The 21,009-nt window shown below is 47.9% G+C and overlaps 1 protein-coding gene across 2 annotated transcripts in view; it reads right to left on the minus strand.

The window, feature by feature from the left end:
• fndc3ba (fibronectin type III domain containing 3Ba) overlaps positions 1 to 21,009 on the minus strand; it is a 347,890-nt gene that overhangs the window by 18,969 nt on the left and 307,912 nt on the right. For both annotated transcript variants that reach the window (XM_052018781.1, XM_052018780.1), the window contains exons 22-23: positions 11,699 to 11,973; positions 4,908 to 5,129 (exon numbers count right to left, since the gene is read on the minus strand). In XM_052018781.1, coding sequence (XP_051874741.1) covers positions 4,908 to 5,129; positions 11,699 to 11,973 — 497 coding nt within the window. The remainder of the gene's footprint in view (positions 1 to 4,907; positions 5,130 to 11,698; positions 11,974 to 21,009) is intronic.

Genomic DNA, 21,009 nt, shown 5'->3' on the forward strand with positions numbered 1-21,009 from the left:
TTCTCTGACGTGGCTCCACTGTGGAGACATCCCTCCCTAAACAAGGGGACCAGAACTGAACTCACCAACCCCTGTACACGGGTAGCGAGACTGCCCTACTTTTTATCGTGCATCCCCTTGGCAGAGGGGAGAGGGGTAAGTTCAAAGGAGATGTGTGGGGCAAGTTTTTTTCCACACAGAGAGTGGTGGGTGCCTGGAACAGGCTGCCAGGGGTGGTGGTGGAAGCTGATATGATAGTGGTGTATAAGAGGCATTTAGACAGACACATGAACAGGCAGGGAGTGGAGGGATGTGGACCATGTTCAGGCAGAAGGGATTTAGTTTAATTTGGCATCATGTGGGCCGAAGGGCCTGTTCCTGTGCTGTGTTGTTCTATGTTCTACGTTCTAAATCCCCAGTCTCATCCCTTGAGGGACCTATATGACTCTCTTCCATTCTACACGCATGTTGGCACCGTTTTTCAGACATCTTTTGTGGCTTCTAATATTTCCCAATCTTCTGGCCTGAACTTTGCTCCATTTTTGCCTCTTCTTTCAGCTTGATACCATCTTTATCTTCCTTAGTTAGGCAAGGATGAATTTTCTGTTGAGTCTTACTTGGCCATACAGTAGTGGTTAAGTTACTAGATTAGAATGCAGACATTTGGGCCACTGTCCCTGCAGCATGACTTCCAATCCCACCACGGTAGATGGAGGATTTAACTCAGTGGTGTTGTGGATAGTGTAGAACATTGCTGTAGGTTACAACAGGATATTGATAGGATGCAGAACTGGGCTGAGAAGTGGCAGATGGAGTTCAACCCGGATAAGTGTGAAGTGATACACTATGGAACATTGAATTTGAAGGCAGAATACAAGGTTAATGGCAAGACTCAGCAGTGTAGAGGAACAGAGGGATCATGCAGTCCACGTCCATAGATCCCTCAAGGTTGTCGCGCAGGTTGATAGGGTTGTTAAGAAGGCGTATGGTGTGGTGGCCTTCATTAGGTGGGGTATTGAGTTCAAGAGCCGTGAGGTAATGTTGCAGTTCTATAAAACTCTGGTTAGAGCACGCTTAGAGTATTGTGTTCAGTTCTGGTCTTCTCACTATCGGAAGGATGTGGAAGCTTTAGAGAGGGTGCAGAGGAGATTTACCAGGATGCTGCCTGGATTGGAGAGCATGTCTTATGAGAATAGGTTGAGTGAGTTAGGGCTTTTCTCTTTGGAGAGGAGGAAAATGAAACATGACTTGATAGAGGTGTACAACATGATAAGAGGCATAGATCGAGTGGAAAGTCAGAAACTTTTTCCCAGGGTGAAAATGGCTCACATGAGGGGACATAATTTTAAGGTGATTGGAGGAAGGTATAAGGGGATGTCAGAGATAATTTTTTTGCTCAGAGTGGTGGGTGCGTGGAACGCACTGCCGGCAGAGGTTGTGGGGGCAGATACATTAGGGACATTTAAGAAACTCTTAGATAGCCACATGAATGATAGAAAAATGGAGGGCTATGTGGGAGGGAAGGGTTAGGTAAATCTTAGAGCAGGATAAAATGTCAGCACAACAATGTGGGCTGAAGGGCCTGTACTGTGCTGTAATGTTCTATGTTCTATGTTAAATCGGGAATTAAATCTAGCCTTAGTAGCAGGGACCAGAATTCAACTGGGTTGTCATTAAATCCTGATGTCCTCCAGGGAAGGACATAGAGTCATACAGCACGGAAATGGGCCCTTCAGCCTAACTGGTCCATGCTGACCAAGATGTCTATCCAAGCTAGTCCCATTTGCCTGTGTTTGGCCCATATCCCTCTAAACGCCTCCGACCCATGTACTGATCCAAATGTCTTTTGAATGCTGTTATGTTGTTATCTGCTGTCCTGACCCAGGTTGGCTTATACAAGACTCCAGACCCACCAACGTTGTTGATTTTTAACTGCCTCCTCCGTTCAGGAGCAACTAGGGATGGGCAATAAATGCTGCCCTCATCCACATTCCAAATAAATAAAATTAACTGGAGACACAGGGGACTGCAGATGCTGGAAATCTGGAGCAACACACAAAGGCGCTGGAGGATCTCAGCGGGTCAGGCAGCATCTGTGGAGGGAAATGGACAGTCAACATTTCGGGTCGAGACCCTTCACCTGGACTGAAAGACGGAGGGGAGATGGCCGGTATAAAGAGGTGAGGGGGAGGGGTGGAGCAAGAGCTGGCAGGTGATAGGTGGATGCAGGTGAGGAGGGGGGATAGGCAGGTGGAGGAGAGTGGGAATGATGTCAGAAGCTAGGAGGTGAGAGGTGGAGGTGATAAAGGGCTGAAGGAGATTTGTGGTGATAAACTTTGCCCAGGAATTCCAACATCCCACAATCGTGGGATCTTCCTGTTCTTCCGAGAAAGCAGAAGTCTTGTCTTTCATCTAAAAGACTGTGTTTTAGCATCCACAACAGAGTGAGTTCTGGTTCACAGCTCAGTGGAACAGCTGAATGTGTATTTCTGGAGGGAGAGATACTTGCTTCATCAAGTGTTTTTTTCCTCTCTCATTAAATTAACTCCTCTTGAATGGAGTTCAGAAAGTTAGCGCTGGACAAATTAATTGTTGAGCGACTGGCACTTTGTCAAAATGGACCAATTTTCTTGGAAAGCCAGTTTACGTCGTGTGATTCAGCTTTAATTGGGTTCCTGAAACAACAGCGTTGTGAACCGTCCCTGAAAATATTGGCTCCTCAGGGCAGCAGAGCTCTCTGTCACTAGTAGCCTGCCCCGCAAACCCCCTGAAACCACCCAAACTTACTTGCAGCAGCATCACAGGCACATAGCGTTGTACAAACAGCATTTGCAAGAAAAAACATGAATTAAGCATAAAAACAATTTTCACAAGAAAGAATTCAATTTGGACAACAAAATGTCCATTTTAGTCCAAAGTGATCAAATTCGTCATAGTGTTGCTAAACTGTAGTGATTGAGGTTGGTTCAAGGTAGAGTGTGGCACCCCAACCCCCCATGACATCTGAGGGGAGGAATTACCCATGTTCCTCACTGCCCACCATGTCTGAAGGAACGCTTGTCCATGTGGAACACCACTGAGGTGATCTGTCACCTCCCCACCATTGGTAGTGTCTACAGGAGATGCTGCCTCAAGAAGGCAACATCCATCATCAAAGATCCCCACCATCCGGGCCGTGCCATCTTCTCGCAGCTCCCATTGGGCAGGAGGTACAGAAGCCTGAAGTCCCACACCACCAGGTTCAGGAACAGCTACTTCCCTTCAACCATTCGGTTCTTGAACCAACCCTAATCACTACAAGTTAGCAACACTGTGACCACTCTGATCACTTTGCACTACAATGGACTTTTTTTTGTTCTAATTGTTTTCTTTCTTGAGAAATTTGTGCATAATTTATGTTTTTCTTGTGAATGCTGCTTACCTGATGCTCTGTGCCTGTGATGCTGCTGCAAGTAAGTTTTTCATTGCACCTGTGCGCACATGGACTTGTGCATCTGACAATAAACTCCACTTTGATATCTTGTGGTGACTTTTGGCCGCGAGTGGGGCAGAGATTTGGGAATCGATGAGAATTAGCCAAAGGGAGCTGGGGAAATTATTCGTTGTGGGAGAGTCATAATCTCTGGGGAATGGGAGTTATCCCGGGAGGAGTGGGAATGGTTAATGCGTGGGCCAGGGTGGTGAGAGGGAGTTAGTTTCTGGATTAGGGTGGGGGAGCAGTTAATCCCTACGCCAGGTTGGGAAGGGTTTATTCTCACCAAGTTCTACAGATGCACCATAGAAAGCATCCTATCCGGATGCATCATGGCTTGGTACGGCAACTGCTTTGCCCAAAACAGCGAGAAACTGCAGAGAGTTGTGAACACAGCCCAGTCCATCACACAAACCAGTCTCCCGTCATGGACTCTGTCTACACTTCTCACTGCCTTGGGAAAGCAGCCAACATAATCAAAGACCCTACCCAGCCAGGACATACTCTCTTCTCCCCCTCCCATCGAGCACGTACCACCAGGCTCAAGGACAGCTTCTATCCCGCTGTTATCAGACTATTGAACAGACCTCTCATACGCTAAAGATGAAGTCTTGATCTCCCAATCTACCTCATCGTGGCCCTTGCACTTTATTTGTCCACCTGCACTGCACTTTCTCTGTCACTGTAACACGACATTCTGTTTTCTGTTATCCTTTTTTAGTAACTCGATGTATGTAATGGTCTGTATCTTGGTACGTGTGACAACCATAAACCAATTACCAATCAATTCCCTAAACAGGGTGGGGAGCAGTTAATCCCCAGGATTAGAAAAGGCAGGGGTTAGTCCTCAAGCCAGGGTGAGGTGGGGGGAGGTCAGGGTGGTCAGGGTGACGTGGGTGGGTTAGTCTGTCAGTCAGTGGGATTAATCCTGGGTCAGACTGGGGTGGGTGGGTTGAGTGCCGTGGGGGTGGGGAAGGGAGGGGTTTAATCCTTGGGTTGGGGGTGGGGAGAGGGGAGAGGTCCCTGTTCATCCTGTACATAGTGTAGCGGTTAGCGTAACGCTTTACAGCGCCAGTGACCTGGGTTCAATTCCAGCCGCTGTCTCTAAGGAGTTTGTACGTTCTCCCCGTGTCTGCGTGGGTTTCCTCCGGGTGCTCCGGTTTCCACCCACATTCCAAAGACGTACGAGTTAGGAAGTTGTGGGCGTGCTATGTTGGCGCTGGAAGCGTGGCGACACTTGCGGGCTGCCCCCAGAACACTCTATGCAAAAGATGCATTTCACTGTGTGTTTCGATGTACATTTGACTAACAAAAATATCTTAATTTATGTCATCTTATCTTATCTTATATGTGCACAGCAAGATCCCGCAAGCAGTGGCCCACCCGAGCTGGTGAAGGCCGCTGGCCGAGGATGGGACGGGTCCACCAGCCCCTCCCTGCCTTCGGGGTCACTCACCTCCCACTCCGCTCAGCCATCTGCAGGGTGTAGATGGTGTCCGCCTCCGTGCTCAGCACAGCCTTGGCGCTGCCGCCCTCCCCCCACCTCAGCCTGAGGCTCTGCGGCCCCGAGGCGGTGCACTCGAGGCGAGGGGGCGCGGGGGGCAGGGGCTGCGTCCTGGCTTTCACTGTCTGGCTGAAGGGCCCGGCCCCCATCCCGTTCACCGCCTGGATCTTAATCCTAAAACAGAACAAGAGAGATTAGTCAACGTCACGTCCCCGGCTCTGCGAGACACATCAGGCCCCACACAGCTCGTGGCGGCAGTGAACCCTCACCCCTGCTGGCTCGGGACCACCTTTGACTGACTCATTCAAGGGGTGTGGGCTTCACAGGCTGAGCCAGCATTTATTACCCATCCCTACCTACCCCTTGAGAAGGTGGCGGTGAGCTGCCTTCTGGAACCCCTGCAGTCCTTGATGGGCAGGCACGGTAGTGTAGTGGTTAGCGTAACGTTATTACAGCACCAGCAACCCAGGTTCGATTCCAGCCGCGGTCACTGAGGAGTTTGTATGTTCTCCCCTTGTGTCTGTGTGGGTTTCCTCCGGGTGCTCCGGTTTCCTCCCACATTCCAAAGATGTACGGGTTAGGAAGTTGCGGGCGTGCTATGTTGGCACCTGAAGCGTGGCGACACTTGCGGGCTGCCCCCAGAACACTCTATGCAAAAAGGTGCATTTCACTGTGTGTTTCGATGTACATGTGACCAATAAAGATATCTTATCTTGAGGTGTGGGTGTACCCACAGTGCTGTTAGGGAAGGAGTTCCAGGATTTTGACCCAGCAACGGTGGAGGAAAGGTGATATATTTCCAAGTCAGGATGGTGTGTGGCTCGGAGGGCAACTTGGAGAGGGTGCTGAGGGAATTCACTGGAAGGGGTGCAGGGTGACCTGATTCAGTTCCACGGAGACTCTGGAGAACTTGAACTCAGAATGACACCGGAGGCTGTTTGGTCCATTGACTCCATGCTCTCAACTCCCTGACCTTTCAACAGGTTATCTACATCTGCTGTGAAGACGACTAGTGAATCAGCCTCCACAACTCTCGGACACAGACTTCCAGAGAGTCACTGCCCTCTGGGACCAGCTCCCATGTAGCTCAGTTTCAATGGCTCATTGTGACTGTCTTGTAACCTCGTTCGTGGTTCCCTTGCTGGTGGAACCATCTCTGCATCTACTGTTGAGCTGCCCTCTCAGGAACGTACATGTGCCTTGCAATCGGCAAATGGTCCAGAGGGTAGAGGAGGAGAATATTCTTACGCAGCGAGTTGCTTGACCTGGGATGCAGGGAAACAGGAACTTTCAAAAGAGAGCTGGATAAATAATTTAGAAGAAAACTGTGCAGACTGTAGGACGAGAGTATGTGTGTGGTGTGTGTGTGGGGCCGTGGCATTTAACTGGAGATCCCTTTCAAAGAGCCGAGCAGACACAATGGGCTGAATGGTCCCCTTTATGCTGAATCGATGGCACGTCACCACCGGGGCTCAGTGAAGCAAGGGTCACTGTTCAGAAACACCAGAGGTTACTTGACACTGAAGTGCATGTTTATTCAGTCTGTGAACCGTTTTACCTTGTGGTGACAGATGGCTCAGTTGGAGGATGCAACACACACACACAGATAGGGACAGGTGCAGATAAATATACATCAACAGAGACATATACAGGCTCTCTCTCTCACACACACACACACACACACACACACACACACACACACACACACACACACAGGGCCACACAAGCTCGCAAGTGGCACACAATCACAGAACAGTTACACAGTCACACACCCACACATATATACACACAGACACACACGCACACATACACACGTAAGTCTATACCCACACCCACAGTCAGACACACACACATGCGTGCAGGCACACAACCCCAGAACAGTACACAGACAGACACAGTCACACACACACACTGTCTCACATAAACACACACACACGCACACACACACACACACTCTCTCTCTCTCTCACACACACACACACACTCTCTCTCTCTCTCACACAAACGCACACACACACACACTCTCTCTCTCTCTCACACACACGCACACACACACACACTCTCTCTCTCTCTCACACACACACACACACACACACTCTCTCTCTCTCTCACACACACACACAATCACAGAACAGCTACAATGCAATGGCCTCCTCAGTGTGAGAATGATCCAACCAGTCCTGTTCCCCACTGCTCTACAAGTTCCTTCTTGTCAGATATTTCTCCAGCTCCCACTGAACAGTACAACTGAGTCTCCCTCCTCTGCTCCCCCCAGCACCGCCCCCACTCAGTTCACTCTTTGCACAAAACACTTTTCCTCCTGTCACTTCTGGTTCTTTTGCCAATCACCTTTACTCTCTGTCTGCTAGTTCTTGACCCCTTCATCAACAGGAGCGCACTCTCTCTCTCTCTCTCAATCCGCACTCTCCCCAACCTCCAGCACATCCCTGCACAACTTCCTCTGTTCCAAGGAGAACAACCCTAGTTTCTCCAGTCCACCCACATTGACAGTGAGACTGATTAGAGAACTCCTGCAAAGGGCTAGCACAGGCACAATGGGCCAAACCACCTCTTTCAGCACTGTGGCTGTGCCAGGCAAGCACCGATGGAACCAAACACTCCATGGAACCAAATCCCATGGTAGGGATATCAAAATCAAGGGGCATAGTACATAAAACACTACATCACAGTACAGGCCCTTCGGCCCACAATGTTGTGCTGACATTTTATCCTGCTCTAAGATCTATCTAATCCTTCCCTCCCACATAGCCCCCCATTTCTCTATCATTCATGTGTCTATCTAAGAGTCTCTTAAATGTCCCTAATGTATCTGCCCCCACCAGTTCTGCCGGCAGTGCGTTCCACACACTGTGTAAAAAACTTACCCCTGACATCCCCCTTATACCTTCCTCCAATCACCTTAAAATTATGTCCCCTCGTGTTAGGTGAGAGGAAGGAGTTTTAACAAAAGATTTAAGGGATGTTATTTACATAAGAAGTGGTTGATATCTGGAGGTCACTGCTGGAGGAGCTGGTCGAATCTGGTACAACCACGATGTTTGAGTAACATTTAGACAGGCACTTAAATAAGTAAAGCATCAAGAGACACAAGAGAGACTTCAGATACTGGAATCTGGAGCAACAATCTGCTGTAGGAACTCAGCAGATCGAGCAGCATCTGTGGAGGGGGAAGGAATTTCACAGGAAGGAATCCGGATGCAGGGTTTCAACCCAAAATGTCGACAATTCCTTCCGCCCCCCCACAGATACTGATTGACCTGCTGAGTTCCGCCAGCAGATTGTTTGTTGCACCTCATGTGGGCAAATGGGATTAATGTAGACGGGCAAAGAGGTCGGCAGGGACGTGGTGGGCCGAAGGGCCTGTTTCTGTGCTGTACCACTCTGTGACTGAACTGCATAGAACATAGAACAGTACAGCACAATACAGGCCCTTCGGCCCAAAATGTTGTGTCGACCTTTAAACCTCACCTAAGACTACCTAACCCCTTCCTCCCACATATCCCTCTATTTTAAATTCCTCCATATGCTTATCTAGTAATCTCTTGAATTTGACCAATGTACCTGCCTCCAGCACCACCCCAGGCAGCACATTCCATGCCCCAACCACTCTCTGGGTAAAAAACCTTCCTCTGATATCTCCCTTGAACATCCCACCCATTACTTTAAAGCCATGCCCTCTTGTATTGAGCATTGATGCCCTGGGAAAGAGGGCCTCTAGTACCAGCCTTACGTGGGTGCGGCTTGCTGTGAGGTATTGAAGAGGTCTGGGGCACGTCTTTGCAAACCCGTGGAGATCAAGGTGCAGATCCCAGAAAAAACACTCTTACTTTCATTGCCACACAGGTTATGAACAATCCTCCTACAAACAGGACAATTCTCCATCAGAGAATCGGTTCTACACCAGAGTGTCTCAGGTCTGGTCAGAAGAGCCTACTCAAGGTTAAATCTCTAACCTGGGGGAGGAGGTACAGGAGCCTGAAGACCCACACTTGGCGATTCAGGAACAGCTTCTTCCCCTCTGCCATCAGATTTCTGAATGGTCCATGAACCCATGAACACTACCTCCTTATTCCTTTTTTTTGCACTATTTATTTATTTTTGTAATTTATAGTAATCTTATGACCTTGCACTGTACTGCTGCCACAAAACAAAAAATTTCACGTCATGTCGGTGATAATCAATCTGATTGTGATTCTCTGGGTTTGGGATTCTGTGAGTGATTGAACACCACAGGTTCAATCTCATTCTTGCTCCAGTCCTTGCTGGGAGAAACAATTATCTCCCCATTCTCAACCACAATCCACAACCTCTCAACCTCCCAGAATACTTTTCAACCAATGACGTAACATGGGAATTTTTTTTTACACAGCAATCTCCCACAATCTGATAAGAACGTGAGCCATTCAGCCCCTCCAGCTTGTTCTACCCTTCCATCAGATCATGGTGGATCTGATCCTGGTCTCAGTTCCACTTTCCTGTCTGTTCCTCAGAACCTCTGATGTCCCTGTGGACCAAACACCTCTCCTGACTGGGAATAAGAAACAAGAATCTAGCTGTGCAAGAACACAGGGTGTGTGTGCCACAGTGAGGGGGTGCACTTGGGCTCATTCACACTGGGTTGAGAACATCGCACCGTACAGCACAGGAACAGACATTTCGTCTGTGCCGACACGATATCAAATTGAACTAAATCTCTTCTGCCTGCACATGATCCACATCCCTCCACTCCCTGCATGTTCATGTGTCTGTCTAACAGCCTCTTAAACACCACTATTGCATCTGCCTCCACCACCACCCCTGGCAGTACATTCCAGGCACTCACCACTCTCTGTGTAAAAGAAACTTGCCCCGCACATCTCCTTTAAACTTTCCCCCTCTCACCTCAAATGCATGTCCTCTACTACTTGACATTTATCCCCTGGGAAAAAGATTCTGACGGTCTACCCTATCTCTGCCTCTCATAATTTGATAAACTTCTATCAGGTCTCCCCTCAGCCTCCGACACTCCAGAGAAAACAACCCAAGTTTGTCCAACCTCTCCTTACAGATAATACTGTCTAATCCAGGCAGCATCCTGGTGAACCTCTTCTGCACCCTCTCCAAAGCCTCCACATCCTTCCTGTAATGGGGAGACCAGAATTGCACACAATACTCCAAGGGTGGCCTAACTGTTGATGTAGTTTCCCAGGAGGTTTAGGTTGGGATGTTCTAAGTATGTTCTGCTCAGAGGGGCTGGCTGTATGTTCTACATTACAGTTCATAGCTGGGATGACTGAAATGCCACCAAGAATTTGAGCTACTGTTCACGATCCAATGTCACATCCCTAACCCTGAATCTATCCCATCCAGGGATCATGGAAGATGAAGATCCGTGAGCTAGCCAGCAGCAAATACAGCCCATAGCCTGTCAGACTCAGACAAGCAGAGCTCCACAATCCGTTGATTGACAGTGGGAAGGAGGTCAATGGGAATTTGGGGTCCGTGGGTTAACTGGCAGTCATCTCTGACCCACCACAAATCTTCATCTTCCTTCACCCCAGCAAAGGAGACGGAGATGCCCACGGTCCAGACAACTGGAATTCTGCCTAAACCTCTCCTTAATCCCAGAGAGCGGGGAATGTGGAATGTGCTCCCACAGGAAGGTCGACGGCAGCTCCTCTAACGGGAAGCCGGATAAACACAAGAGGAATCAAAAGGTATGGGAACAGGGTGTGATATTTCACCTGTACCCAAGAGGGCTGATGGGGACAGCAGGAGGACATACTGAGTATTCAGAATAGGAGGAAAAGCTTAATGAACTTATAGATACATAGAGTTATACAGCATGGAAACAGGCCCTTCGGCCCAACTCTTCCATGTTGACCAAGATGTCTACCTGAGCTAATCCCATTTGCCTGCATTTGCCCCAGTCCCTCTGAACCTTTCCTGTCCATAAACCTCACCAAATGTCTCTGTCATTGTCCCCGCCTCTACACTTCCTCTGGCAGCTCGTTCCACACACCCGCCACCCTCTGTGTGAAAAACCTGCCCCTCAGGTCCCCTTTAAATCTTTCCCCTCTCACCTTAAACCTGTGCCCTCTAGTTTTAGATTCCCCTGCCCTGGGGAAAAGACTGTGACTGTCCACCTCATCTGTGCCCCTCATGATTTTATAAACCTCTATAAGGTCACCCCTCAGCCTCCTTCGCTCCAGGGAGAAAGTCCCAGACCATCCGATCTCTCCTTATAACTCAAGCCCTCTAGTCCCGGCAACATCCTGGTGAATCTTTTCTGCGCCCTCTCCAGCTGAATGACATCCTTCCTATAGTGTGGTGACAGGAACTCTGCAAGTGCCGCCTAACCCATGATATGTACAACTGTTACAGGATGTCCCAACTCTTATACTCAATGCAACGTAGGAAATGCTGGAGCAACTCAGCAGGTCAGGCAGCAGCCATGGAGGGAAATGGGCAGTCGACGTTTCGGGTTGAGACCCTTCATCAGGACCTGAAAGCAGGAAAGAAATCAGGTTTCAACCCAAAACGTTGACTATTTCCCTCCGCAGATGCTGCCTGACCCGTTGAGTTCCTCTAGCATCTTGCGTGTTGCTCCAGATTTCCATCATCTGCAGTCTCTGGTGTCTCCTATACTCAATGCCTTGGCCAATGAGGAGAAACAATGCATGAGGAACAGAAGCAGGTGTTGGGCCTTCTCTCGAGTGGCAAGGGACTGGTCCCAGAGTTACCTGTAGGAAGTGTCCGGCAGGAGGTGGCGAATAACGTAGGCTGTGATGTTGTCCACAGTGAGCTGGCTCTCCCCGAGGTCGATGTTGTACGAGAGGATCTCAGAGCCATTGCTGGGCGGCTCGTCCCACTTGAGGGCGAGGCAGGTGGAGGTGAGGCTGGGGTCCAAATGTTGGTCATCCAGGACGTAGACGTTGGACACAACACCAGGGACCGAGGCAGGCGTGGTGTAGGTGACCAGGCTGCTGTAGGCTCCTGAGCCAGCCTGATTAGTGGCCTGAGAAGGGAAGAGAGAAATACACATTAACTCATCACCCATTACACAACAAGTTGCTTGGTACGGCAGCTGCTCTGCCTGTGATCGTAGGAAACTGCAGAGAGTTGTGGACACAGCTCAGCACATCACAGAAACCAGCCTCCCCTCCATGGACTCTGTCTACACTTCTCGCTGCCTTGGTAAAGCAGCCAACATAATCAAAGACCCCACCCACCCCGGACATTCTCTCTTCTCCCCCCTCCCATCGGGCAGAAGATACAAAAGCCTGAAAACACGTACCACCAGGCTCAAGGACAGCTTCTATCCCGCTGTTGTAAGACTATTGAACGGTTCCCTAGTACAATAAAATGGACCCTTGACCTCACAACCTACCTCGTATTGACCTTGCACCTTATTGTCTGCCTGCACTGCACTTTCTCTGTAACTGTGTCACTTTATTCTGCATTCTGTTATTGTTTTCCCTTGTACTACCTCAATGCACTGATGTGATGAAATGATCTGTATGGATGGTATGCAAGACAAGTTTTTCACTGTAACTCGGTACATGTGACAATAATAAACCAATTTACCAATTTAGTTTACCAATTCACAAAAAGGTGAAGGAAGGGATGCAGTTCCAAAGGTCCACAGGGTGAGATTCAGTGGGTGGTCTATAACCTGCCCGAGATGGGGCATATCATATTTTAATCATACATTTCAGGATTTCTTGAAGCGATGCCCAGATTTATAGTCCAGCTGTTCTCAGCTCATGAATGGCCATGAACAGCTTATTGGTATTGGTTTATTATTGTCACTTGTACCGAGGTACAGTGAAAACCTTGTCTTGCATACCGATCGTACAGGTCAGTTCATTACACAGTGCAGTTACATTGAGTTAGTACAGAGTGCATTGAAGTAGTACAGGTAAAAACAATAATAGTACAGAGTGAAGTGTCACAGCTACAGAGGAAGTGCAGTGCAATAAGGTGCAAGGTCACAACAAGGTAGATCGTGAGGTCAGAGTCCATCTCATCGTATAAGGGAACCGTTCAATAGTCTTATCACAGTGGGGTAGAAGCTGTCCTTAAGTCTGGTGGTACGTGCCCTCAGGCTCCTGTATCTTCTACCCGATGGAAGAGAAGAGAAGAGAGAATGACCCAGGTGGGTGGGGTCTTTGATTATGCTGGCTGCTTCACCAAGACAGCGAGAGGTAAAACAGAGTCTAAGGAGGGGAGGCTGGTGTCCATGATGCGCCGGAGTCATCCTGTTGTCCGATGAGCGATAATTATACTGGTTCTGTGAGCAGAATGCCCTGCAGCCGGAGAGACGTGACAAGACTCGTGGTGTATCAGGCACCAACTGACCTCTGTCAACAGCCTTTAGGAATGTAACCACCTACCTGCTCTTTTCTTGAGCTCCTGTGCTGTGAGGGTAACTCCCCAGTGCCTCCAATCTCTCTACTATAACACCCCTGTGTCCACTCTGGTTCATGTCCTCTGTACCAGCTTCATCACTTCTTGAAGTGTTGGTCCCAGAAATGGACTCAGTGCCTCAGGCTATGGCTTGACCAGTTTAACAGGCACCCTCGGAACCATTCCGAACCATTGTTCAACCATTCCAGTGACACACTGGCCAAAGAAGAAGGTTGTCAAAATTTACAGGGGGATCTTGATCAGCTGGGTAAGTGGGCTGAGGAATGGCAAATGAGGATTAATTTGGATAAGTGCGAGGTGTTGCATTTTGGGAAGACAAATCCACGTAGGACTTTCACAGTGAACAGCAGGGCCCTGGGTAGTGATGTAGAACCTTGGAGTACATGTATATGGTTCACTGAAAGTGGAGCCACAGGTAGGGTGGTGAAGAAGGCTTTTGGCAGGCTGGCCTTCATCAGTCAGGGCATTGAGTATAGAAGTTGGGAGGTCATGGTGCAGTTGTATAGGATGCTGGTGAGGCCGCACTTGGACTGTGTTCAGTTTTGGTCGCCCTGCTATAGCAAGGATGTTACTAAACTGGAAAGAGTCCAGAAAAGATTTACAAGGATGCTGCCAGGACTTGAGGGACTGAGTTATACGGAGAGGTTGGACAGGCTAGGACTTTATTCCTTGGAGCGTAGGAGACTGAGAGGTGATCTTATAGAGGTGTATAAAATCATGACGGACATCGATAGGGTCAGAATCAGGTTTATTATCACTGACATATGTCGTGAAATTTGTTGTTTTGTGGCAGCAGTACAATGCAAGACATAAAGACAAAAAAATACTATAAGTTACAAAAAGTAAAGAGGGCAAAATAACGAGGTCGTATTAATGGGTTCAGAAATCTGATGGTGGTCCATGAACCCATGGACCCTGCCTCGTTATTCCTCTTCTATTTATTGATTTTTGCAACTTATGGTAATTTTTTATTATAAGTGAATACACAAGGTCTTTTTCCCTGGGTTGGGGAATCAAGAACTAGAGGGCACAGGTTTAAGGTGAGAGGGGAAAGATTTAATAGGAACTGGAGAGGCAACTTCTTTTACACCAAGGGTGGTATCCATGTGGAGAGAGCTGCCAGAGGAAGTGGTTGAGGCAGGTACAATAACCACTTTTAAAAGCCAGTTGGACAGGTCCATGGATGGGAACGGTGTAGAAGGTTATGGGCCAATGGAACTCGTTTTGATGGGCACCTTGGTCAGTATGGGTCAGTTGGACCGAATGGCCTTTTTCCATGCTGTATGGCTCTATGACTCTATTCCAAACTGTCCCTCTCACTGTTCCTGCTGTCAGGAGTGAAAAAATGTCACATTTCATCCTTCAGGAACAATCAGGGAAGAGGGTTTTATTTGCAAAATAGGAAATAGGAACAGGAGTAAGCATGGGATTATTGTCGGATTGCTGCAAGTGGGTGGATGATGGTCAGCACAGACTTGGTGCGCCAAAGGGCCTGTTTCTGCGCTGTATCTCTCTGTGACTTTATGAGGAGGCCACTCGGCCCCTGAAGCCTACCCTGTCACTCGATATGATCATGGCTAATCTGCCCATAACATATCCCCCAAAGATCCAGTCTCCACAATACCTTCTGGGATACAGAATTCCAGAGATTCACCACCCGAAGAGAAGAGTTCCAATGCACCTCAGTTTTAAATAACCTGCCCCCCAATCTTGTGACTGTGTCCCCTCGTCCAAGCCTCTCCACAAGGGTAGACCACACGTCCACTATAATGTCTCCTAAGGATCCCAAGAGTTTAGAAGAATGAGTTTTTTTTGGAGTAAAATTTCACCACCTCATGACATTCCAGAGTGCTTTACAGCCAACAAAGGACTTTTGAAGTGTAAAAGTTACTGAACCAGCACGCAGAGGCCTGGACTATTGACCCAGAGACAGGAGTTCAAGCTCACCAGCACCTCTACTTCCTCATGAGGCTAAATAAATTTGGTTTGTCCCCTTTGACTCTCACCAACTTTTACCGATGCACCATAGAAAGCATCCTATCTGGATGAATCACGGCTTGGTACGGCAACTGCTCTACCCAGGACCTCAAGAAACTGCAGAGAGTTGTGGACACAGCCCAGCGCATCATGGAAATCAGCCTCCCCTCCATAGAGTCTGTCCTTACCTCTCGCTGCCTTGGTGAAGCAGCCAGCATAATCAAAGACCCCACCCACCCGGGTCATTCTCTCTTCTCTCCTCTTCCATTGGGTAGAAGATACAGGATCCTGAGGGCACGTACCACCAGGCTCAAGGACAGCTTCCATCCCATGTGATAAGACTATTGAACAGTTCCCTTATACAATGAGATGGACTCTGACCTCATGATCTACCTTGTTGTGACCTTGCACCTTATTGCACTGCACTTCCTCTGTAGCTGTGACACTTTACTCTGTACTATTATTGTTTTTACCTGTACTACATCAACGCACTCTGTACTAACTCAATGTAACTGCACTGTGTAATGAATTGACCTGTACGATCGGTATGCAAGTTTTTCACTGTACCGCAGTATGAGTGACAATAATAAACCAATACCAATACCACTACAACAGTTGGGAAAATTAAAAAACAAAATGGTAGATGAACTCAGGGGATCAGGCAGTATCTGCAGTCCCTTGTGTCTCTAGTTGGGAAACCTAAGTCCAGTTCATTGAATAAACTGCAGATTCTGGAAATCAGAAACAGAAAATGCTAGAAACACTCAGCAGGTCAGGCAGCATCTGTGGAGAGAGAACCAGTCAATGTTCATGTCCAGGATCCTTTATCGGAATTGGAATTGGCTTATTATTGATACATGTACCGAGGTACAGTGAAAAATTTGACTTGCATACTGTTCGTACGGATCAATTCACTACACAGTGCATTGAGGTAGTACAGGGTAAAACAATAACAGAGTACAGAATAAAGTGTCACAGCTACAGAGAAAGTGCAGTGCAGGCAGACAATAAGGTGCAAGGCCATAACGAGGTAGATTGTGAGGTCAAGAGTCCATTTTATCATACCAGGGGACTGTTCAATCGTCTTATAACAGTGGGGTAGAAGCTGTCCTTGAGCCTGGTGGTACGTGCTTTCAGGCTTTTGTATCTTCTGCCCGATGGGAGAGGGGAAAGGAGGGAATGTTCGGGGTGGGAGGGGTCTGCTGGCTGCTTTAGAGAAACATGCAAGTTTACGTAGCAGAGAAGGTGGGGAGGGCAAGGTGGGGCAGGGAACGAAAGGAGTTTCACTGATAGTAATATAATGGGGCAGTCAAGCTCTGTGCAATGTGTTGTGAATATTGTATAGTCTGTCATAGAGTCACAGCATTATACACCACAGAAACAGGCCCCTCAGCACAGCTCATCTATGCCGACCAAGATGTCAACCTGAGCTCGTCCCATTTGCCCACATTTGGCCTATGTCTCTCTAAACCTTTCCTATACCTGTCTGAATGTCTTTTAAAAGTTGTAACTGTACCCACCCCTACCACTTCCTCTGGCAGATCGTTCCACATACCCATCACTCTCTGCGTGAAGAAGTTGCCCCTCAGGCCCCCCTTAAATCTTTCCCCCCTCACCTTAAATCTATACTCTCTCGTTTTAGATTCCCCTCCCCAGGTAAAAAAACTGACAATCCACCCTGTCTATGCCCGTTATGGTTTTATAAACCTCTTTCAGGTCATCTCTCAGCCTCCTTCACTCCAGGGAGAACAGTCCCGGCCTGTCCAGCCTCTCCTTATAACTCAAGCCCTCCAGTCCTGGCACCATTCTTGTAAATATTGTGTGGTCTGTGTAATGTACAGTCTGTGTAATATGTGGTCTGTATAATGTTGCATGGTCTGTGTAATGTTGTGTGGGCTGTGTAATGTACAGTCTGTGTAATGTGTGGTCTGTGTAATATACAGTCTGTGTAATGTTGTATGGTCTGTATAATATGTGGTCTGTGTAATGTTGTATGGTCTGTGTAATGTGTGTGCTGTGTAATGTACAGTCTGTGTAATGCGTGGTCTGTGTAATATACAGTCTGTGTAATGTTGTGCGGTCTGTGTAATGTGTGGTCTGTGTAATATACAGTCTGTGTAATGTTGTGCGGTCTGTGTAATGTTGCTGGTACTGTCCATGATCCATGAATTAATAAATACAAAACCGTCACCGACTGCTGCCCGTGCTTTCTATTTTCTAAATGAGGACACCGACCCTGTAAGTGCTTCAGCTGGGCCCGACCGGGCAAGGATACTGCGTCAAAACTTTGTACCATACACCTTCAGCTGACAACCCTACAGGGCTGCCCTGGCGATGAAGACGGATCCCTGGGGTCCAGCCGTTGTCTAAAGGAGAGGGAAACATCAGGGGGCTTGAAAAGGTGAGACAAGCACAGCATGAAGTTTGGGGCGAACTTCAGTGCCACCTGGTCCAAGTTGCCGAGGCTGGTACTGCCCTCTGCTGGCCAGACAACAACTTGCGATGTACACAGAACCATTGTCACAGTGCCTGTATAGCTTCTGCCAGGGTGGTCTTGGGTCAAGGCTGTTTGAGGTGGTTGGAGGTGGGAAATCATGGGATAAGCTACCCACTCAGAGGATGCTCCACTGCAAGTGGCCTTTTCAGGGACAACAGCCAATCAACACTGCCCTAGTTGGCATCTACATGTCAGCTTTGGAAATGAGTCAACTCATTCCTCAACTTAGTCTCTCAGTTCATTTCAAAGCCAGGCTGTCTTCTGCTAACTCTAAGGCTGGGACTGAGGTGGGTCAAATCCTACATTACACGAGGCATTTACTGTGTGTCCTGACCCAACATCACCTCCCTCCAACCCACATAAATGGTCAGCTCATTAACTAGCTCCTTGCTGCTTCTTGAAGCTTAAAAACATACAAATTTGGAGCAGGAGTAGGCCACTTGGCCCCTCAATCCTGCCCCACCATTCAATAAAATCATGGTCGATCGTACCCTCGACTCTGTACTCCTTGTCTACTCCCAGTAAACTTTCACCCCATTGCTTATTCAGAACCAATCTAACACCCACCCAGAAATAAAAAATTGTTCTTCCACCAACCTTTGAGGAAAACAGTTCATGCCCTCTCTGTCTTGAATGGGTGACCATCAGGCAGGAGGTACAGAAGCCTGAAGTCCCACACCACCAGGTTCAGGAACAGCTACTTCCCTTCAACCATTCGGTTCCTGAACCAACCAGCACAACCCCAATCACTACAATTTAGCAACACTGTGAGCACTCTGATCACTTTGCACTAAAATTGACATTTTTTTTGGTTCTAATTATGCTCTTTCTTGTAAAAAATCTGTGCAATTTATGTTTAATTTATGTTTTTCTTGTGAATGCTGCTTATCTGATGCTCTGTGCCTGTGATGCTGCTGCAAGTAACTTTTTCATTGCACCTGTGCACACATGGACTTGTGCAGATGGCAATAAACTCGACTTTGACTTTGATTCTCCCACAAGGTGAAACCTCTCCACATCCCTGTCAAGGCCCCTCAGGACCTTATACATTTCAAACGTCCACTCTCTCTCTCTCTCCTCAACCCCAGGGAGCACAAACCCCGGTCTGTCTGACCTATCCTTGTCAGACAGCCCTCTCATTCCCCGTCTCAACCTCCTCCGAACTGCTTCCAATCATTAACATCCTTACTTATATAAGAAGTCCAAGTGCTGTACTGCAAGTGTGGTCTCACCAATTCCCTGCGCAACTGAGGCACAACCTTCCTACTTTTTATAGCACGTAGAACAGTCCAGCACAGGACAGGCCATTCGGCCCACAATGTTGTGCTGATCTTGATGCCGATTTATACTAAATGTCCTCCTCCTGTGTATCGTCCACATCCCTCCATTCCCTTCACATTCATGTGTCTATCTAAATGCCTCAAAATCCATCAAGCTGCCTGTTTCCATTACTACCCCTGGTAACCCATTCCAGGCACCCACCACTCTCTGTGTGAAAAACTTCCCCTCACGTCAACTTTAAACTTCCCCACTCTGACCTTAAACATGGTGTTTGACATTTCTACCCTGGGGAAAAGATTCTGACTGTCTAACTTTTTATTCTGTTCCCTCAACACTAAACAATATTTCCTGTTAGTTTTCCTAATTACTTGCTCTACCTTATGTGAATCTTGCAGTGGGACACCCATACCCTTCTGCATCTCAGATCTCTGAGACCTCTCACCGGTTCAGTGCTTGTTGTACAGACATTGGTCCCTGCCTTTCCCTGCAACACTTTTGCCTCTGCAGTGCTTTGGGGTGCCCTGTGCCTTGAAAAGACCTTGTCTCCTCCACGTCACTGGTGAGGGCTGGTTTCCCTTCCCTGCTTGGTCACACACCCAGCAGAAGATTGGTGCTCCAACCCAATTCTCAGCCTGCTTGAAGGCTCTGTAGACTCACAGAGCTGTACAGCACAGAAACAGGCCCTTCGGCCCACCATATCCATGCTGAGTTTTGTGCCCACCTACACCAATCCCACTTGCACAGTAGTGTAGCGGTTAGCGACCCAGGTTCAAATCCAGCCACTGTCTGTAAGGAGCTTGTACGTTCTCCCCGTGTCTGCGTGGGTTTCCTCCGGGTGCTCCGGTTTCCTCCCACATTCCAAAGACGTACGGGTTAGGAAGTTGTGGGTGTGCTATGTTGGTGCCAGAAGCGTGGCGACACTTGCGGGCTGCCCCCAGAACACTCTATGCAAAAGATGCATTTCACTGTATGTTTCGATGTACATGTGACTAATAAAGATATCTGATCTGATCTTATCTTACGCCTGTTTCCTTCTATGCCTTGCCTATTGAAGTGTCCTACAAATGCCACTTAATCATAGTAATCGTATCTGATCCCACCACCTTTAGTACTTTGTGCTGAAGTAATTATTCAGGCAAAGGAGATCAATGTGTCTCCAGGCAGGAACACAACCTATATCTCAAATTCCCTTCAAGCGCAACACAAATTTGATTATATCTCTCTGATTGCCTGGAACTCACTGACAGTTATATTTATTTCACTAATAACGAGACTTTAACACAAACGCAGCATTGAACTTGGGGTGAATGTTAGTGTGGACATGCTGAGGTCAAGGGGATGCATCACCCCCACACTTTTCAGGGGTTACAATAAATTGACCGTGTTGGCAAGGTACAGAGGAAGATGAGAAGTGAGGAGTGAAACACAGGAGCTGGTGCTGAGTTCTCCAAAGCAAGACCTTCGTGAATGAAGAGATTGGAAAGGTTCGGGCAGAAGATACAAAAGCCTGAAGCACGTAGCAGCAGGCTCAAGGACAGCTTCTATCCTGCTGTTATAAGACTATTGGACAGCCCCCTAGTACGATAAAATGGATTCTTGACCTCACAACCTACCTCGTTATGGCCTTGCACCTTATTGTCTGCCTGCGCTGCACTTTCTCTGTAGCTGTGACACTTTATTCTGCATTCTGTTATTGTTTTACCCTGTACTACCTCGATGCACTGTGTAATGAATTGATCTGTATGGACGGTTTGCAAGACAAGTTTTTCACTGTACCTCAGTACATGTGACAATAATAAACCAATTCACCTGATGAGGAGATTCCAAAAAAACCATGAAGCGTTTCACAGGAATATGAATCAAATCTGA

This window comes from Pristis pectinata, chromosome 6, assembly GCF_009764475.1.
Source record: "Pristis pectinata isolate sPriPec2 chromosome 6, sPriPec2.1.pri, whole genome shotgun sequence".
Lineage (NCBI taxonomy): Eukaryota > Metazoa > Chordata > Chondrichthyes > Rhinopristiformes > Pristidae > Pristis > Pristis pectinata.